This window comes from Cornus florida, unplaced genomic scaffold, assembly GCF_030987335.1.
Source record: "Cornus florida cultivar Cherokee Brave unplaced genomic scaffold, ASM3098733v1 CherokeeBrave_3.0.0_Hap2_Chr05, whole genome shotgun sequence".
NCBI lineage: Eukaryota > Viridiplantae > Streptophyta > Magnoliopsida > Cornales > Cornaceae > Cornus > Cornus florida.
In genome coordinates this window covers 90202740-90221269 of record NW_026775575.1, presented here as the reverse complement: position 1 = coordinate 90221269, position 18530 = coordinate 90202740, and the positions used below count along the sequence as shown (strand labels likewise).

Here is an 18530-nt window from a genome sequence, read left to right as displayed (position 1 = left end):
ATAATGTATATTATTTACGAATAAACATAATTTATTTTAATTATCAAATTAAATATAATAATTAAATTATTATTTCTAATTTGGTAAGTGAGTATGTACTCCATCATTTTTTATTTGATAATTAAAGATGACATGTTCATATGTTTTGGTCTATATCAATATTCAGGATGGAATACATCATCACCGATGACTCGTTGAGTACTTAAGTATTATCTGAATTACTTTACAATCTCTGTATAAACTTATACAATTTCTTCTTTGAGCAATGATATAATTAATGACACTCAACTAGCATGTCTCACAAGTAATGTAACCATACCACAAATTATATAAATAAAATTAAGAAAAAATTACAAATGGGTAGAGTTAGGAGTCTTAAATAACAAGATTATCATTTTTTAAAGTTTAGTTTTCAAATTGATTAAATTAAACAAAATAATTACAAATAGGTCAAAAATTATTGTTAATGACTAAAATACATTTCACGCTCTTATTTTAAAATATCAGATATCATTCTTAAACCCTACGCAGTCAGCTCTTCATCCTCAGCCTCTCCCACCACTACTTGACTCCTTTAGACCGCCACTTACCGCCATAAAATAAGAGAAGCCGTCGAATGAAAAGTAAGCATCATCTTTGAACTTGGCTGAAAATAATTCTTATAGCCATCACTTTTTTTTATCAGTCTTAATCTTCATCAATTTGGTGGAGGTGTTTGAAGATGTTTTGGCTCAATTCAATGGCAGTGTTAGAATTTTTTTTTTCTTAGTTGATACTTGCACATCCCCTCCAAAGAATTGTTTACACTTAATAAGAATCAATCTTGAGACATAATGTTTCATGAGACACCCGATCGACAGTGGTAGAATTGCAATAATAATGTGTTGTCCAATTAGCAGTTCCAGCATATGTGAGCCGCCTGATCATAGTTATTGAAAAAGAATAAAAAATGTTAATCAAATTCTTATCAACATGTGACTAATTTACTGAAAAAAAATAAAAATTATCCATGTGATTCTATCTATTGAATTCATATCAACATTAATCGAGACAAATTGATATTACTCTCTAATCATCTATATATGTTGTATATATAAATTAAAAAATATATTGAGATAAGATTGATATTATTATATATATACACAGGAGATAGTCCCACTTTTCGTATTTACTAGTTAAAATTGGTTCTTAACTTCTTTTTTTTTTTTTGGGGGGGGGAGGGGGGAATTATATGAATTTAATAAGGATATTTTAGTATTTTGAAATAAGAGGTTGGAAGATATTTTGAACCTTAATAATAATTTTTGATGTATTTGTAATTATTTTATTTTATTCAATCAAATTGAATAAAGAAATTTTAAAATAAACCATTTTGTTATTTAGTACTCCTAAATCTACATCTACGTATTTTTTTTAAAATTTTTATAATAATAATAATATATTCTGAATAATTTTATAATCTCTTGTAAAAAATTGTATACTCCACAATTTCTTCTTTGAGCAATGATATAATTGATGACACCTGGCATGTCTCACAAATAATTTAACCCCCACCACAAAGTATGCAATAATGTATATAAAAGTAAAATAATAATAATTTATTATGTTGTATACATATATTATGACTTTACAATTTCTCCTAAAAGTTTATTGCATGATTATATGTATGCCTCTATATTTACTACTTCGAAGAATCAATTGACAACACCGTCTCTCGGATGTCATCACTTTTTGAATTTCCATCTTCTTTATATAATTTTGCTTGTAAAAATGTTTATGCTTTCTGTAAGTGATACTCAACCACTAACCCCAAAAATAAAAATAAAATAAAATTTTAAATTAATACTTTATGTGAAAAGTCAAAACAAAAAGAGTATATTATATAAGATTCGAATCCACTTTAATGGAACGATGTATTATGTTCCGTCCAGATTGAGATGTACCTTACACATTTCAATCTTTTTGTAAAGTGCAATCCCAAATTAGACGAAACACGAAACATGATAGGATTTTGTTCCTATTACTTCACTGTTAAAGTAACCCTAATCCAACCACATTAAATGAGTAGCAGCAAAATGTGATAATGTAGAGAGAGATTTTCAATGCAAACTGGAGCTGTTAATTTTGAGCTATAGTGACTAATAGAATGACAAAAAAATTGAAGGTATAGCCATCATCATTTAATGTCTTCTTCATGCTTTACTAGGATTGGATGAGTTGGGTCATAAAAGAAATATGAGTAAAAAAATTAGGTGGAATTGGCATATTCTGGCACATGCTTCTATTTCAGGAAGTTGTATGCTATGCACATGCCCAGTTGTGAAGGGCCATTGTCTTCCTCACTAATCTTCAAACCCTCCCTTCCACATTCATATACATGACAATATAACCTTTTGGTGTTTTCGAAAAGAAATTAGTAAAAACAACACACTTTTTTCGGAAAATTACAACTGCAAATTGGCTTTTGGTTGAGGTGGTGATACAAGGTTGAGTTTTATCCACACATGATGGTCCTGCAATTGAAGCAGATTTTTCATGTCAAATGTTGTTGTACTCTCTGGCCTCTGCTATGCATAGTGACCTTATGGATCAGTATGATCTTTCTCATTTCGAGTGTCTTGGTTTTATTTTATTTCGGGGTTTTCTTTTATTTTCACAGATCTATCATAATTATAAAGGGTTAAGTGCAGAAAATACCTAAAGTATGCTTACATTGCATATCATATCCGTGCAAAAAAAATACCCATAAAGTTTCAATTTGGTGTAAATAGGTCCATCTCACAAATTTAAACCCTAAGTTGACTAAATTACTCTTACTAAACCATTTTATAAAATATATAAAAATAAATAATTTTGTAAAATGACCGAAAATAACACTATTAGAGGATGCTACTCTCGTGCAAAAAATACCCCTAAAGTTTTAATCTGGTGTAAATAAGTCTCTCTGACAAATTTAAACCCTAAGTTACTAAATTACCCTTACTGAACCATTTTATAAAATACATACAAAAAAATATTTTGTAAAATGATCGAAAATGACACTATTTGAGGACGCGGGCAATGTACAAGTAAACATAAAAATATAAAATAAAAATAAAAGTATAAAATAAAAGTAAAGATAAAAATAAAAAATAAAAAACAAAAATAAAGTGCAAACTAAAGAAAACAAAAAAATTTCAAAATCCAAAAATCAGTGCACACTAATATTGGGATTTTTTTTTTTTTTGTTTAACGGTGTTAGTACGAAAAAAAAATAGTAGAAAAGAATAACTAGAATCTCAAAAAATTCAAATCCTCCTTCTACAAATTCTCAAAGTTTTAAATAAAAAAAAAATGTTTAGAGATATATAAAGAGTAAAAAAGTTTAAAAAAAAAAAAGAAAGTAATGTGCACATAACACTTCTATACTATGAGATTAGTAGCATATATACTCTCTTGGCATTTTCGGAATAGTAAAAGAATAAAACAGGTATTATAGCACTAATTTATGTTAGATGGGGTATTTTTGTACAATGTGAAAGGATTAGAAGTGTTTTTTTACACTTTTTCAAATAGGGAATAAAAATGCTACACAGAATGTATTTTCTGCAGTTATCCCTAATTATAAATCACAAAATTGTGACACAAGCCAGGAACATCCAACGATTCACACCTTAATTTGGAAGATCATATTTTGGAAGACCACGAGAAATCACCAAGGTGTCACGCCTACGTGTCCATGCCCGAACAAATTACAGATAATAATGTTTTCAAAACATACCACAAAGGAGATTATATATTCGTGACACGAAATCAAGATATATATATATATATATATATATATATATATGTATGGAAAGTTACTACTGAATGGAAGTAGGCTTTGGTCCCCTAGCTCCTCTTAGACAAGTACTGAAGTGGTTCAAAATGGTGATCGATTCTGAAAGTGGTCCTGCTGCATATACAGTACTTAATAAGTCCTTTTTACTGAATTCAACCGTGCTCACTCTATATATAAGTAGCCAAGTAAGAAATATAAGTTCTTGTGATCAATAACATATCTATATATAAGTAGTCAAGTAAGAAATGAAGTTCTTGTGATCAATAGCGTATCAGTTACATTATCCTGTATCAAAAGATAAGCACCGTCATCACTGTGAAAGTAAACAAATCAGCTCTGACAATAACTCTTGTCGTCGTAAGAACATTTGACCACGAGGGATACCTACAATTTCCATGAACTTTCCTGTGAATTGAAACATCGTTAGGCTATAAAGTGTGAAGGTTTGGTTGAGATTGAACCACCTCATGAGGATTGTGAAAGAAATGGAACGATGTCGTTGGAAAATCTTATCAAGATTATTGGTCCCCTCATACGAAAAGCCATGTTTGAGCTATGTCGTCATGGTTTACAGAGTCTGGTCCCTGTCTTCAGTGAGACGACAATCTCATGCAATTAATGTTGAAGATTAAAAGGTAAGGGTCGGCAGTACAGTTCTATGTCTAATTTCTAGGCAACGCCGTGTAGGTAAGGCAACTATGGCTGCATTTCCCTATAAATTGGCGCATCCATGCATACCGTTCTCTGCAACCCTTTTCTTAAAATTTCTTCTGCATTTTCATCTCTCGTATCAATCTTAGTTTCAGGCAAATTTTAATCATTCAAGTTGCCGGAAACTCAGAAAAGGAACAATGGACAAGATGCCCAAAGCGAGATTTGTGATGGAAGTTGCTCCACCACGATTTATCTCTATAATTAGGCGTCCATTGACAAAGATGTTGGACACCATCAATGAGGAAGAGAGAGACTTTCGTGTCAATGGAAGTCTGTCTCCGTCTTTGGATAGAGACAGATACCACGAAGCTTCTCCTGCTGCATATGCATTGGCCTTGTGCCTGCTAGTGCAGCAGCATTTGTGCACTTCAGAGGAATAAAGAGGAGCATCTTGCAGTTGCAACTTGCTACTTCAGTCTCAGCAACTCAATCACGCGAATAAATGCAATAGCATGTTAGTTTTTTTCATTTACGGTGTCAAGGTGAATCTTCACGGCCTGCATTTTATAGGTGGTGATGATTAGAACTATTGAGAAAAAAGGCTTCATGACTCCCATCTTCACCACAATTTTCAGAGGGGTGAATGAGTGTCTAGTAGAATTTCATGTTTTGAGGAGTAGTTATGTTTTTGTTATGTCAGAAGTGAAATGAAAACGTAAAAGTTTTTCAACCAAGTATAGCATTAAATGGGTGCGTGAGTTTCTTGTCATTTAATATATATATATATATATTATAATATATATAGAGCATCAAACTTGCCACAATAGCAATTCAGCAAACAGAACATTTGTAACAGTTCTTGATAGCATTTGAAAAACAATTCCACACAAAAGGAACAGAATAATCCCTCAGAACTCCATATTCTTCATCAAAGTTCATTTGAAAGAGAATCAACTTGAAATGCGCAGAGTAACATCTCAAAGCTACCAACAAAGAAATTCAATACAACACAAACGCTCTAGAACAATTAAAAAATTCATTTATGGAGAATTAGTGCATTAATAATGTAGAACTAAACATGATTTTATATAAAGAGTAGCTCAGGTTTAGAATCAGAAAACCATACCTTCTCTAGAGCCAAATTCACTTCCAAATCCAATACTTCAAGCCTGAAGTGACAGTCTAACCGACTAAATAGGGCTTCCCACCACAAAACCAAGTATGGGAAGAGTTCCTTGATCTCAGAGTATGACATGCCACGGCTTCAAATTCTGCCACGCATCACTGGTTCATATCCAGTCTAACCTCGATAACACTTGATGAAGAGCAACATAGGATTTCCCCTGCAGACAGGCATTAGATTACTCAATCATCCTTGGAGTCCATGGATAAGTTATAGACTTCTTTATACTCTCGAGCACTGAAAGTGGTAGAACATCGAGGACGATCAAGAAATTAGGTCGGAGACTGGCTGAGTGAAAAATGGAACTCCTGTACCTTATCAACAGGATTAGTTTCAAAAATGGAGACCTTAAGTGGGAGAACCAATTCTCCGTTAGAATATTAGTTGGTTATAACATGCTGTGGATATAACCTCTCTGGTGCACTGGGATGGTGGAAATCACACCACCAGCAGTGTGACGCTGGAGTGATCCCCACCGTCCCCACTGCTCTGGAGAATTTTTTAGTTCAAATTGGACTTCAAAAAGTTTCCGACCAAGTTCCATCTAAAAGTGAAATAGCAGAGTTTGCAAAAAGTTTGACCTTGAATCAAATCCCTGATCATAATATTAAAAGCCACAATAGAAAATCTATAAGAATAATGGGATAAAAAAAAAATGGAACTTCTGTAAATTTCAGTGTTCAGTTTGAAATATAAGCAGCCGTGGCAATCGCTGTTTATAACTGATATAAATACACAAGGAGAACAGTTGTTCAGGGGTAAGAGATGATGCCTCCAATTTAGAGCATCCTAAAAAAGAAAAAGAAAAAAAAAATCAAATTCTCCTCCTCGCAGTCAGCAAAAGTGTTTACATCATTGAAACTTGAGCAATTCGAAGAAATGGTCAATCTGTCCCTCTTTACAAAAAGGAGCTCAATTACTGATATATTATACTATTTACAGTGTAATAGCATACAACAATGGACCAAATCTCTGCAAGCTCATATCTTCTGAACAAAGTATTAGGGACACGGCAATTGATGGGATCTCATTAGCATCACATCGGCTGAGTTCTGCCAAATCCCTTGAATGCATTGAACCTGTGTGTGAGGTAGAATACCTCTTGACTAAATCAGAAGCACGGAAGCCAACTAAAACTCGTGCGCTAGTGCCTCATTTATACTTACATTCCCACTCCTTCAACTGCAGCTGCCATGCTGGCTGATGCCTCTTCAAGCGTCCGCTTCTTTTGCACTGTATTGAAAGCCTCAAGAATATCACCCTCCTCCCAATCACTAAAATCCTCCATCCCAATTCCACATTCGAGTCCAGCGTTTACCTATCCAAAAGTGCACAAAATTATGCAGGAAACTAATAAAATATAAATGCTAAACTAGCCAATGGCATGCAAACATGAGCCTGATTCCACCAAAAAGATTGTGTATATATGATAGCCTATGATCTCCATTACGAGATACTCTGATCAGAGATCCTGCATAGTTGCTCTACAGCAAAAAATAGAACAAAACCTTGCCAAGCAAATACTTGTATAGTTAACAAAGGTGTCAATGAGTATTCTACACAAGGTTTCGTCTGAAGAAGTCCTTTCAACATTATATATTACTATATGATGTCTATACATATATCCAACGAAAAAAAAAATAGTTATTAAATAAAGCTTTTCTTTGACTTTCAATAACTACCTCAAAACTGTACAATGTCTTATATAGATCACCCTATTACTGCTTCACAAATTATTGCAAAAATTCTCAAAGATAAAAATAAAATAAAATAAAATAAAAAAATAAAACCAGAAAGAAAATAAACAATGTATACCAGAAAGAAAATAAACAATGTATACTTCTTCCACTAAAAGCATGAAAAGCTCCATTATCCATTCAAACCAGAAATGGTTGGGCCTATTGCACTTGTCATGCCCTAATACCAAGCCACTCATATTAGTTTGAAAGCACTGATATTTGTGGTCCCGTGGGATTGTCCTGATATGCACACACACGCAGAGAAGAGAAGAGGAGGAGGAAGCAAAAAGAAAGAAGTGGTAAAAAAATATATAACTATAAAGACATACCTCTTTCACCATCTCCTTAACCCGTCTCAATGAATCAAGAACACCAACATATACTGTCTTGCCATTTCTCAAGACCCGAATGCCACAGTCTTTCACTATTTTCCCCTCTGTTACCATGCATCCTGCAACGCGACCACTGCCACTACTAAATACGGCTCTAACTTCTGCTGTGCCAATTTTTAATTGTTCCTATCAAGATACAAATAGTGGCTCAACAGTAAATTCTCAATAAATAAATAATCACAAGAATTGAGAAGCAAAAGCAAGCATGGGCATAAAGTTTCAAGCATGAGTAGGCATCTTCTTAAGACTTTTACAGAGGCAAGGAGAAACGGGTTTAATTTTAAAGCCAAAGAATGGAAGCAATCATTTTTATGTTGATCTCTTCATTTATAAAACTTAAATGTGGGATACTGGGAATGAGATGCTATGTCGGTCTCTATCTATAACCAAAACGGCACTTCAAACAAAAGGAAGAGAGGAACCTAATTCTTATCCTAACTTCCTTGGGAAGTCTTCAATTTCTTTTTTTATTTTTTATTTTTTTACTTTTTTCCTTTTCTTTTTTTTTAAGGTAAGCCCTTGAGATATTTTATTAATATGCTTTTTACATGAAAACTGTAAATGAATTGCCATTGTAAATCTCATCCCACACCCACACCCACAAACCCCCCAAACACAACCCCCCCCCCCCCCCCCCCCCCCCCCCCCAACCCCAAAAATAAAAAAAGTTATGTGTCCCTTTGTGGAAAGAAATGATAGAATTGGACCCACATCTAAAAACAAGCCCACACCCCAGTGCCTACCCTGGGGCAGATAGGTAATGCCTTTTCAAGATAAATGGAAGTTTAAAAATGAAATTTTCAAATCCAATAAAATTTAATTATAGTTTACCTCAACAGGCTCCAGGAGTCCCTCCATTGCATTTCGCACATCATCAATAAGTTCATAGATAACTCTGTACAGTCGAATCTCAACACCTTTATTGTCTGCATAGCTTTTAACAGACCCGGGTGCCTTGATGTTAAATCCCAGAATAACGGCTTTACTGGCAACTGCAAGGTCAACATCACTGGTGCTGATATCTCCAGTTGCTTGCAAGAGGAACTTCAGAGTGACATTATCTTGAGGAAGCACCTGTAGGGCTTGTCTGACAGCCTCAATGGATCCCTAGTAATAATTAAGAGATTCCAACTTAATTGCAATTACATATAGAGAGCTCATCGATGACTCATGAATTAAATTAAATGGAAATATTCTATCATAAGGAATGTCTACCAGTATGCATGCATGTGCGACTATTTTTGTGGATGTATATATTACACTAAATTTGATTTAATATGCAATTCGCCCTACTTTGCATTTGACACTAAAGACACGTTAGCTGTGGAAGAACATAAACCTACCAGGCAAAGAGAGGCTCCCAAACAGTTGAATGTTTACCAGATTAATATTGTTCAAGTTCTTCAAAAAGTCATTTCTAATCACAGAAAATTGTCAAATGGCATAAATATATTGACGTTTCATAAAATTCATCTCTCATATGCAAAAATACAAGACAATATAGGTTTATTAGATAGGTGGGAATGAGTATCCACTTAGAAAAAAATCAGATTCAACGTAATATACGTGGTCAAACCAATAAATTGAGACAGAATAGGTCAATCTACCCGGTGAAGAGGCCATTAGGATCAAACCCCTTAATCGAAATCACGACACATCTGGGACAAACATTTGTAAGTTTTGTATACATATCTTGAATTAACAAGTAGATAGAATTGACATATCTAGAGGGCGGACTTTAGTGCAACGGTAAGGTTGCTCCATTGTGACCTGTAGGTGACAGGTTTGAAATGGAAACAGCCTCTCCATATGTGAAGGTAGGGCTACGTATATGTGACTCTGCCCAGACCTCGCAGTGGCGATAGCCTCCTGCACTAGGCTAGCCCTTTATAAGAACTGACATATCTAATGTATATTATATATTTACCCATTTTAACTCAAATATAAGTAAGAATATATAATTTAAAAGAGAATCATTGTGAAAATTATTATCAGATGATCTGAGAAAACCAGATTACTTTGATCATATTCAAGGATTTTAAGCCATTCTATTGAGCCAGAAGAAATTTATACAAGCAGCTAAACTAAACAACTATCACAAACATAGGACCGTGGGTACTAGTACTTTGACCGCATGCCAAGTCATTGCCACATGGCTTGAACCCCGCCACGTGTCCAATGACTTGCTGATAAACATCTATAATTCCTTTACTTATATAGTTATATATGCATGTGTATGTATATGTGTACATATATATGCTATATGAGGTCCCACTTTGCTAGCAACTTTTCATGCCCCTGCAGCAAAAGGGCATTTACTCCATATCTAGAAGCTAATGATCTCTTCTTCTTCTTTTTCTTTTTTCTTTTTTCTTTTTTTTTTTTTTTTTTGTAAATGAAATTACATGTGTGGTCGTGGCAAGAGAGAAATCCCCATGGGGACCCCTTCAGCCCTCCAGGGAGGAAGTCCTTAATTATCTTAATGAGCCCTCTAGAGATGGCTCATTAAAATAACTAAGGACTTCCTCTCTACCGATAAGCCTCAGAGCCAACTAATAATTATGAAAAGTTCCTCTCTACACCTCGAGGAAACAATCAAGGTCCTCGGAGAGCTCCTCTCTACAAATAAACCCCAAGAAAGAATTGAAAACCCTTGGGGAGCTCCTCTATACTAATAAACCCCGAGAGAGGATTGAAGGCTCTCGTGGAGTTCCTCTACAAATAAACCTCGACCGGTCGACAAAAAACCTCGAGGGGCTCCTCTACAGATAAACCTCGAGGAAGATCAAAGCTATACAGAGCCCTTCTGCGGGCAAGCCTGTCATGGAATGCAGCCCGCAATACGTGTAAGGCTGGCAGCATTATTCCTCCAATGGGATACTAAGGATATTGTCCTGATGACTAAGAACTCGAGGAAAGTTGAAAGACTTTCACCACAGGGATACTAAGGATATTGTCCTCCAATGGGATACTAAGGTTATTGTCCTGATGACTAAGAACTCGAGGAAAGGAAGAAAGAGGAGGTGATCTCTAAAGAGGCGGATGAGCAGAATAGATTAGGAGTCCTTACATTTAACGAGGAGAAACTTTAAGCCGGGGTCAGAATTTAATGCATTACTCCCCTACTCCATCAGGCTAGCTAATCACTGGGATTTGCAGCCAATTAGGCAAGCAACTGCCAAATAATCCTTCAGACCAATGGTCCTTGTCAAGAGATGGAGGAGTATAAAAGGAGTGAATAGCCTGAACAATGGTACTGAAAAAGGGAAGAGCGAAATGAATAACAGGTATACTGGCTCAAGAGAGATCACCAAAGCTTATCCCCACGACCTCTTCCTCACTCCTACAAGCTAGGACCCTGTGTGACAGCTTAGTGCTCCACTTAGGCATCCTCTTCTTGGTACTCTCGTCTTTATTATAGTGATTCCTCATTATTATAGAACCTGATATCAATAAAGGCTATCATCAAGCCATTAAACCCATGGGATTGAGCAAGTTTTTAAACATTGATTTTTATTTTCTGTCAATCTCAAATAAAAAAACCTCCCTCTCCCAATACTGAACTTGGAACAGTTATTATTAATGTATTACTAAGAAATTATCAACCAAGATTTATAGATAACCCTACTGACGTGTTTAGATATGCTTAACTGTATTTAAATTAAAAAACACATATTGTTTCAACATATTACTTAGGAAATCATAAATAATTAGCTAATATTAATTTCAATAAAATTCAAATCATTCTCACATTAAAAATCAATTTGATGCATATGTCACAATTTCAAAATATTATACATCTTCGAGTCTATGGGAACTTCACTTATATTGAGTCGAGTTCCAATGGTATGTCCTTTTTTTAATCCCCCTTATAAATACTATTGCTATTTGTATTTAAATGAGTTTGACCATCAAAAGTTCACTTTGATACTACAATGTTGTTTATTCTTGTACTTTGGCCTTTTTTTAGTTTTAGCTATATCTGCAAACAGTTTAGATTTGTTTTCATGCAATATTTAGGGTAGAACGAGAGCTGCTGCACAGGCAATATCAGGTGTTCAAGCATCATGCGCTTTGTGAAACAAATTTGTAAACGTAAATGAGATACATAGGTGCTCTCTTATAAAGTCTCTGGACATATTCTTTCCTTCATTGGTATAACCATTCTTGTAGCTGTACAGTAACACTACAGTTTCATCCATTGGATGATCTCAGTCAGAGACAAGTTGGCAATAACTTAGTCAAGACAGAGGTTACTCAGCTTTATCTCTTATTAATCTACTATATTACATCCATAACTCACATTACGAAGATCAAGATGATGTTTGTTTTATACGATAGTGGATATACATACCTGAAGGTCAACCTTCATAATGATATTCAGCTGGTGCAAGTCTAATCCAGACTGCTTTCCTGCTGAAACTGCAGAAGCTAAGGAAGAAAGTGTAACCTTCCCGTCTCCAGCCTTGGCAGATATACGTTCATTTCTTAATGACTCTGCACGTAACTCTGCCTTCTCGCGTGCAACATCGAGGGAACCAACAACCTCAAATTCATCACCAGCAATTGGAACATTATTCAATCCAATGACCTGTACAAGTATAGGAGAGATGCATTAGCAGATTATTGACCAAGAGCCATGTAGTAGAACTTTTAAAACTTGACCCACTCGATAGTATAACCAAATAGAGCACAAACTACATCAAAATATAGTTTCTAAGCTACTAATGCACTGAACTGAAACTTAAGAGCGGTTTCCTAACTCAACTAAAAATAGGATTCCTAACATGTAGAAACTCCAATCATAGTAGGAACATTAAAATATAGAAACTTCTGAAAATAAAGATTTCCTACCTCAAATTGCTTACGATAACACCTTACAAACTCCTAGAGTAACTAAGATATCCCACCCATGCATAGGAAACAACAATCTAGTTGCTTACGATTGGCTGTCCCCTTCCTACTATTACATCAATTCATTCAGCAACTCTATGGTGTGAGAGAGCAACTTCAACAACAATTACCCCAAATTGCCAATAGACCGGCTTTAAAGAGTTTACCTCACACATATATCTCTTACTATAACGTCTTAAACTAGTTATGGAACATAGCACATTGTGTTTCTTGGAATTACTTTTGTCATTGTGATGAAAATATTAAAGCAATTATGTCAAAGTATTTTCAGCAAATACCCTCATAGATAGAAAGAATAAACAATAGCTTATATGATAATAAACACTTAGTGTCATGACCCCAAATAGAAGGAAATTGAGATATTTTATTTGTAAACATTTTATTGTGTCACAGGAAATTAAGTGCTCGGTATATGCAATCTTCTGGTACCATAATATAGCCACTTTTTTTTTTTTTTTTTTCCAATAGGAAGGACCCCTGTGAATCAAACTGGAAACTTACATTTTTAACTACTATCCTAGAATGAATGCCACAATTGTTGTAATGTCCCACCAAGCCCTTGCTTTATAATCAGATATAATGTAGAAAAATAAATATCATAATAAGAATAGACAAGCAAAATGTAGCAAACTACAAAACCTGTACGGGTATAGAGGGTCCTGCTTCATCCACACGATTTCCGCCATCATCAAATAAAGCCCGAACCTGACAATAGGAAATGTAGGGAGAAGTCCTTCAAAGATGGATACCAAAATGAAACCAACCAGATCATATGCTAATTTTTCGAGGTGTAACATATAGGTTAAGAAGGGATTTTATCTTAAAGAAAGTTAATGCAAAATTTGCTCTTATACGCTAACCTTTCCAAAGGCTTCACCACAGACTACTATATCCCCTCTTTTGAGAGTGCCATTCTGCACAATGAATGTAGCTACCGGTCCTTTGGATTTATGCAGACCTGCCTCAATGACTGTGCCCTTCGCACTTCTATGAGGATTAGCCCTCAACTCTTGCAACTTCAATGAAAAAGCACATAAGAGGTTAAAATGCATAAAAGAAAATAATGAGAAAGACAAGCATGCACAAATTTTAAAGCATGTTAAATTTGTTTATTCATAGCAATTTTCCAGCAACATGAATAACAGGAAATTTGTTGTGAGAATTTCTAGATATGCCAAAAGGGTAAGGACGTGTGTTGGCATGTGCAGATGTCTATCCAGACTAATTCACTCATCTATGGTAAAAGTTATCTATGTTCACAGGCTCATTATGCTGAGGTATCCATGCCAACAGAACATGACGTGGGTATGGGCATGCACAATATGCATGAAGACAAAGCCATATCTTTGAGAATCAGATGAATTGACATCACACCAATACTCGTACCAGAGGCCATGTAATGTAGCATATTATGAAACCATCATAAACTGATAAAAATCTGCCCATATACAATTCAATACATTACAAGATACCTCAATCAAAGAGAATAAAGTTGGATTTCCAGCATAAATATCTAATTCAGCAGCTGATATTGCGGAGAGAAAAAGGAAGAAGTGGATACATTCATAATAATTAAAACAAGTAAGAAATTAAATTATATCTAAAAGCTAGCATGGCTGACAGTAGGGTTACATATTACATATTTCATGAATACATAAAAGCCAACAAGCACTCCCTGAAAAAATTTAACTTACCTCTGCAACAAGCATGACAGTTTCCAACAACTCATCTACATTATCCCCTTTAAGAGCACTGATCTGTTTAGAGGAGAATGGTAAAATAGTAAGCAACACCAAAGAGCATAAAGTATCAGCGCAGAATGCAAACACAATTTCAATGCTTGTAGTACAAACACCTGAACCATTGGGATGTCACCACCCCAATCTTCCGGCATTAGACCGATTGAAGATAGCTCTTGCATGACTCGCTCTGGACTAGCTCCCTCTTTATCTATCTAGAATGATGAAAGAAATAAAGTTAAGTCTACAATTCTTGAAACTAATAGTGAGTGATGTGAAAGCATTTCCAAGTGCAAGTACATAGATACCTTACTAATGGCAATCACAATTGGTACCCCAGCTGCTTTGGCATGAGCTATGGCCTCATTTGTTTGAGGACGAATCCCATCGTCAGCCGCCACAACAATGATAGCAATGTCTGTTACCCTTGTTCCACGAGCTCTCATTGCCCCAAATGCCTACATGAGTGAATAAAATATAGATATCATCTACAGGAGATAAATTGTGAGCAAGTTATTGTTCGTGATTAAGTTCAACCCCCATCAACCAAAAAGTAATAATACAGGGATTGTGAAGACTCAAAAAAGACCTAGCTCGAGATTCAAGATATATATTGTTTTTCAACATATATATATATATATATATAGAGAGAGAGAGAGAGAGAGGGAGGGAGAGATACATTACTGGCAAAGAAACCTGTAGTTAGAACCATGAATAAGAATTGAGTCTACCTCGTGTCCAGGAGTATCAAGAAAAACACATGGACGCGACTTGCCATCAATAGGTACTAGCACCTTGTATGCTCCAATACCTTGTGTAATACCACCTGCTTCAGATGCAGCTACCTGTAATGTCTAGTAGTCAGGGTACAATTTCATACTGGGATGGCCAGACGAATACTGCATAAGTTGAATAAATCAAGATGCAGGTAGCCAGAATATGGCATACTTCATAGATATTCTACCTTAAAGATGCAATGAACTATGAAATCAACGCGAAATATGAGCATCGGTTGCAATATAAATGAAATGGTAATCAAGTAGATTAAGCTTCGGCAATACCTTGCTTTTCCGAATATAATCCAAAAGCGTTGTCTGCCAAGTTGACAACACCAAACAGAAATCAGCATGAGCGTAACATCAGAAATTAAAATAAATATCATTTTATGTTAAAAAATGGATCATTATTTTACAAAAGGATGCACAATATCAAATGGGCAGATAAAGGAAGTGGAGATATGTCATTCTTTACCTTTCCATGATCTACATGGCCCATTATAGTGAGGACGGGAGGCCTATCTTCTAAGCTTTCCAGGTCGTCTTCATCAAGAATTTCCTTCTTTCTAGCCATTTCCTCCACTCTAACATGGGCAGCATCTATGACTTCCACATCATACTCTCTGCAAATCATCTTCACCATGTCTTTGTTGATTGCTTGCACGCCATCAGGCTTAATACCCTTCGCATAGAGATACCCAAGAATTTCACCTTCACTGATCGCTAAATTGTCGGCCAACTCCTCTGTCGACATACCTTCTTCACCAACCTCCAAAATGTCTACTTTAACTGGAGCAGCCTCTTTAGCTGCCTGAAGTCTAGCTGCTTTACGACTTGCCTTGCTCCATTTCCTTCCTTTCCTTGCTGTAGCGGCACCTGGAATAGAAACATTAAGTTCTGAAGCTTCCTCATCATGTTCCACATCATTAAACATACGCCTCCGTCCCCCGGATGGACCGCTTTTCCTACGAACATCTTTGAACTTCCCGGGCATGGGGCCCTTTCCAGGTCTAGGAGGTGCTAATACTGCTTGAGCAATCAGAGGATCAACCACAGGCTTCTTAGACGCAAATTTATCGACCAATATGGGCTTCCGTTCCTTAGTTTTTGCAGCTGAGTTTGTTTCAACAGTAGCTGGAGTCTTTGGCCCCGCCCCCACATCCTTCAAGATAACTGGTTTCTTGACCACAGGAGGTGGAGGAGCTACAGAGGGTTTTGCTTGTAATTTCGGTTGAACCCTCATAGGTGGCTGAGGGGGTCTTAGACTAGCAACAGACTCCGACACAACCTTGGCTGATCCCTCTATCTTCTGTTCCTTTTTATCAACCTTCTCAATCTTAGGTGATTCCTGAACAACTTTCTGTACACTAGCCACTGGGTTCCCTTTCTTCCACACACTCTTGAAAGTCTTATTCTTTTTAACAGCCATCGAATTGACTGGATTACCATTGCTCTGTTCAGTACTTGTATTGGGTGGTGGTTTATTAACTGATACACTCACTTTTTTACCAGTTTCTAATTTCTCTGCCTTCTCCAATACCTCTCCCAACGACTCAATCACTTTATTCCTTTCTTCCTCATTACCATTCAACTTGCCATCAGCAGAATCACCACTAAGATCTGATTTATCCCAAGTCACTGGATTCGTCGAGTTGATATTTGGTCCTGATTTTAGTACAGGCTTTGGTGCCGCCCTAATAACAAGGTCAGCATCATTGTCTTTGCTTCCCCTATACGTTGAATCAAGGGAACTCGAAGTCCCTTGCTCAGCAATGTATTCAGTTTTTACAGAATATACACACACCCCCACTCTCCTCCATCTCTCTCCACCCCAAATTTTGCGCGAACCACAAACATTTCTAGTGAGAGAAACTATCCGAGCAGGGGAAAGGGTTCCTTCAAAATGCCCAGACGAACTCGTACTCGCGCTTCCCAGACTCACCAAGGAAGCCAGCGAAGCCATGGTTCAATTTATATACTTTTCAATACAAACATGGACTTCAGAAAACAGTAAACACAACCCCTATAGTATAATGTAGTAATACAACAAATAAGATCAAATTCTTCTCTACAATTTCGTATGAACCATGAAACTCAAACAGTTAGAGTTAGACAAAGCGTGGCAAACAAATTCTGAAAGGCGGAATTCTCGAGTATCGAACAAACTCGGAAATTCTGGGAATCCAAATTAGAACACTGTTTTGCATTTAACTATGCATACGAGACCCAAAATTCAAAAAATTGAAAAACCTTACCTCTCAGAATTGGTGATTTTGTATCAGTTGATCAGTCATTGACTCATTGGGCTGTATGAGCTACTACTGCAAATGGGTTTGCTGTAGAGGTGATGTTGGTGTTGTGTTTAGAGAGAGAAAGAGATGGAGAGAGAGAGAGAGAGAGGGTGAAGTTAAGCACCTTGTGGCTATAAAAGCGTCTGTGGGGATGGGCAAGAAGGATGGTGATGACAAATTTGGAAATGCCTTCGGTTGGGGTTTTGTGTGCGTGTGTGGCTATTTTTCTACCTGTCAAATTTTGTGTGTGATAAGGCTTTGGTTGGGTTACTAAATAAATAAATAATAAAGTTAGATTTTTTATTTATCCACTTCAAAAAAAAAAAAAAAACAACAGATTTTTACATTTAAATGAAATTAGGGCCTCATATTCACACATTGACAGAGTCAAAGTCTTATATTTTCACAAAAATGAGTTTGACCTAAATAATGACAGGGCACATCAAGTTTTACTGTTTAAAATTTTTGTTGCCTAAAATGCCCTTCTCCCTATTCCAATGCATTTACCTTATTACCCTTGTTATTTCCTTATCTAATTTAAGCCATTGGAGCCCTAAATCATTAAGAATTCTTATTCGTGCGCCCCCTCTGACTATTTGGGGCTTTTCGAGAAAACAGACATTGACGACGAGTTAGAGCACCGAAGTTCTCAATCTTCAATCTGGTGGACAACAGTAAGATGGCGGAAGGTCCAGTCATGGAGAATGGAACTTGAAACAGCACAATCCTTCAACAATCCCATTTTAAGGGTCGAATAGATAATAAATTTGGGTTTCTCTGTTATGTTTTCTGCCATGTGCAATGAGATTAGGGAACACAAGATTTGTGCATGATTTTGTGTATTTGGTGTTTGTTTCTAGTTACAGATTCAATTTTTGTTGTTAAATGTGAATGAAAGTGGGTTGGTCTCTATTGATCATGGTTGATTTTTGGAATTTTTGAGTGTTAGGGTTTTTGGTCGCATACCTTATGAATCCTGCCTCGTTTTTTATTTTTTATTTTTATTTGGTGCCATTAGTTTT

At 35.9% G+C, this 18530-nt stretch overlaps 1 protein-coding gene across 1 annotated transcript; it reads right to left on the bottom strand.

Annotated features, from left to right (window-relative positions):
* Positions 1 to 6299: 6299 nt before the first annotated feature.
* Positions 6300 to 17692, bottom strand: LOC132307539 (translation initiation factor IF-2, chloroplastic-like). The gene is made up of 12 exons (XM_059805339.1): positions 15693 to 17692; positions 15503 to 15535; positions 15173 to 15286; positions 14750 to 14899; positions 14558 to 14656; positions 14397 to 14459; positions 13563 to 13718; positions 13342 to 13407; positions 12143 to 12379; positions 8620 to 8895; positions 7726 to 7914; positions 6300 to 6975 (listed from the first exon to the last, which is right to left on the bottom strand). The coding sequence occupies exons 1-12, from the start codon at positions 17178 to 17180 to the stop codon at positions 6820 to 6822; spliced, it is 3027 nt and encodes a 1008-aa protein (XP_059661322.1). The 5' UTR covers positions 17181 to 17692; the 3' UTR covers positions 6300 to 6819.
* Between the last annotated feature and the right edge of the window lie 838 nt (positions 17693 to 18530).

What these genes read in the sequence shown, in the direction of transcription:
- LOC132307539 (XM_059805339.1), bottom strand. Translation starts at nt 17,180, where the DNA reads ATGGCTTCGCTGGCTTCCTTGGTGAGTCTGGGAAGCGCGAGTACGAGT. An exon ending in GCCATGTAGATCATGGAAAG is followed by an intron (nt 15,536 to 15,692) that starts GTAAAGAATGAC and finishes TCAACTTGGCAG; the next exon opens with ACAACGCTTTTGGATTATAT. An exon ending in TTAAGGAGATGGTGAAAGAG is followed by an intron (nt 6,976 to 7,725) that starts GTATGTCTTTAT and finishes ACTTTTGGATAG; the next exon opens with GTAAACGCTGGACTCGAATG.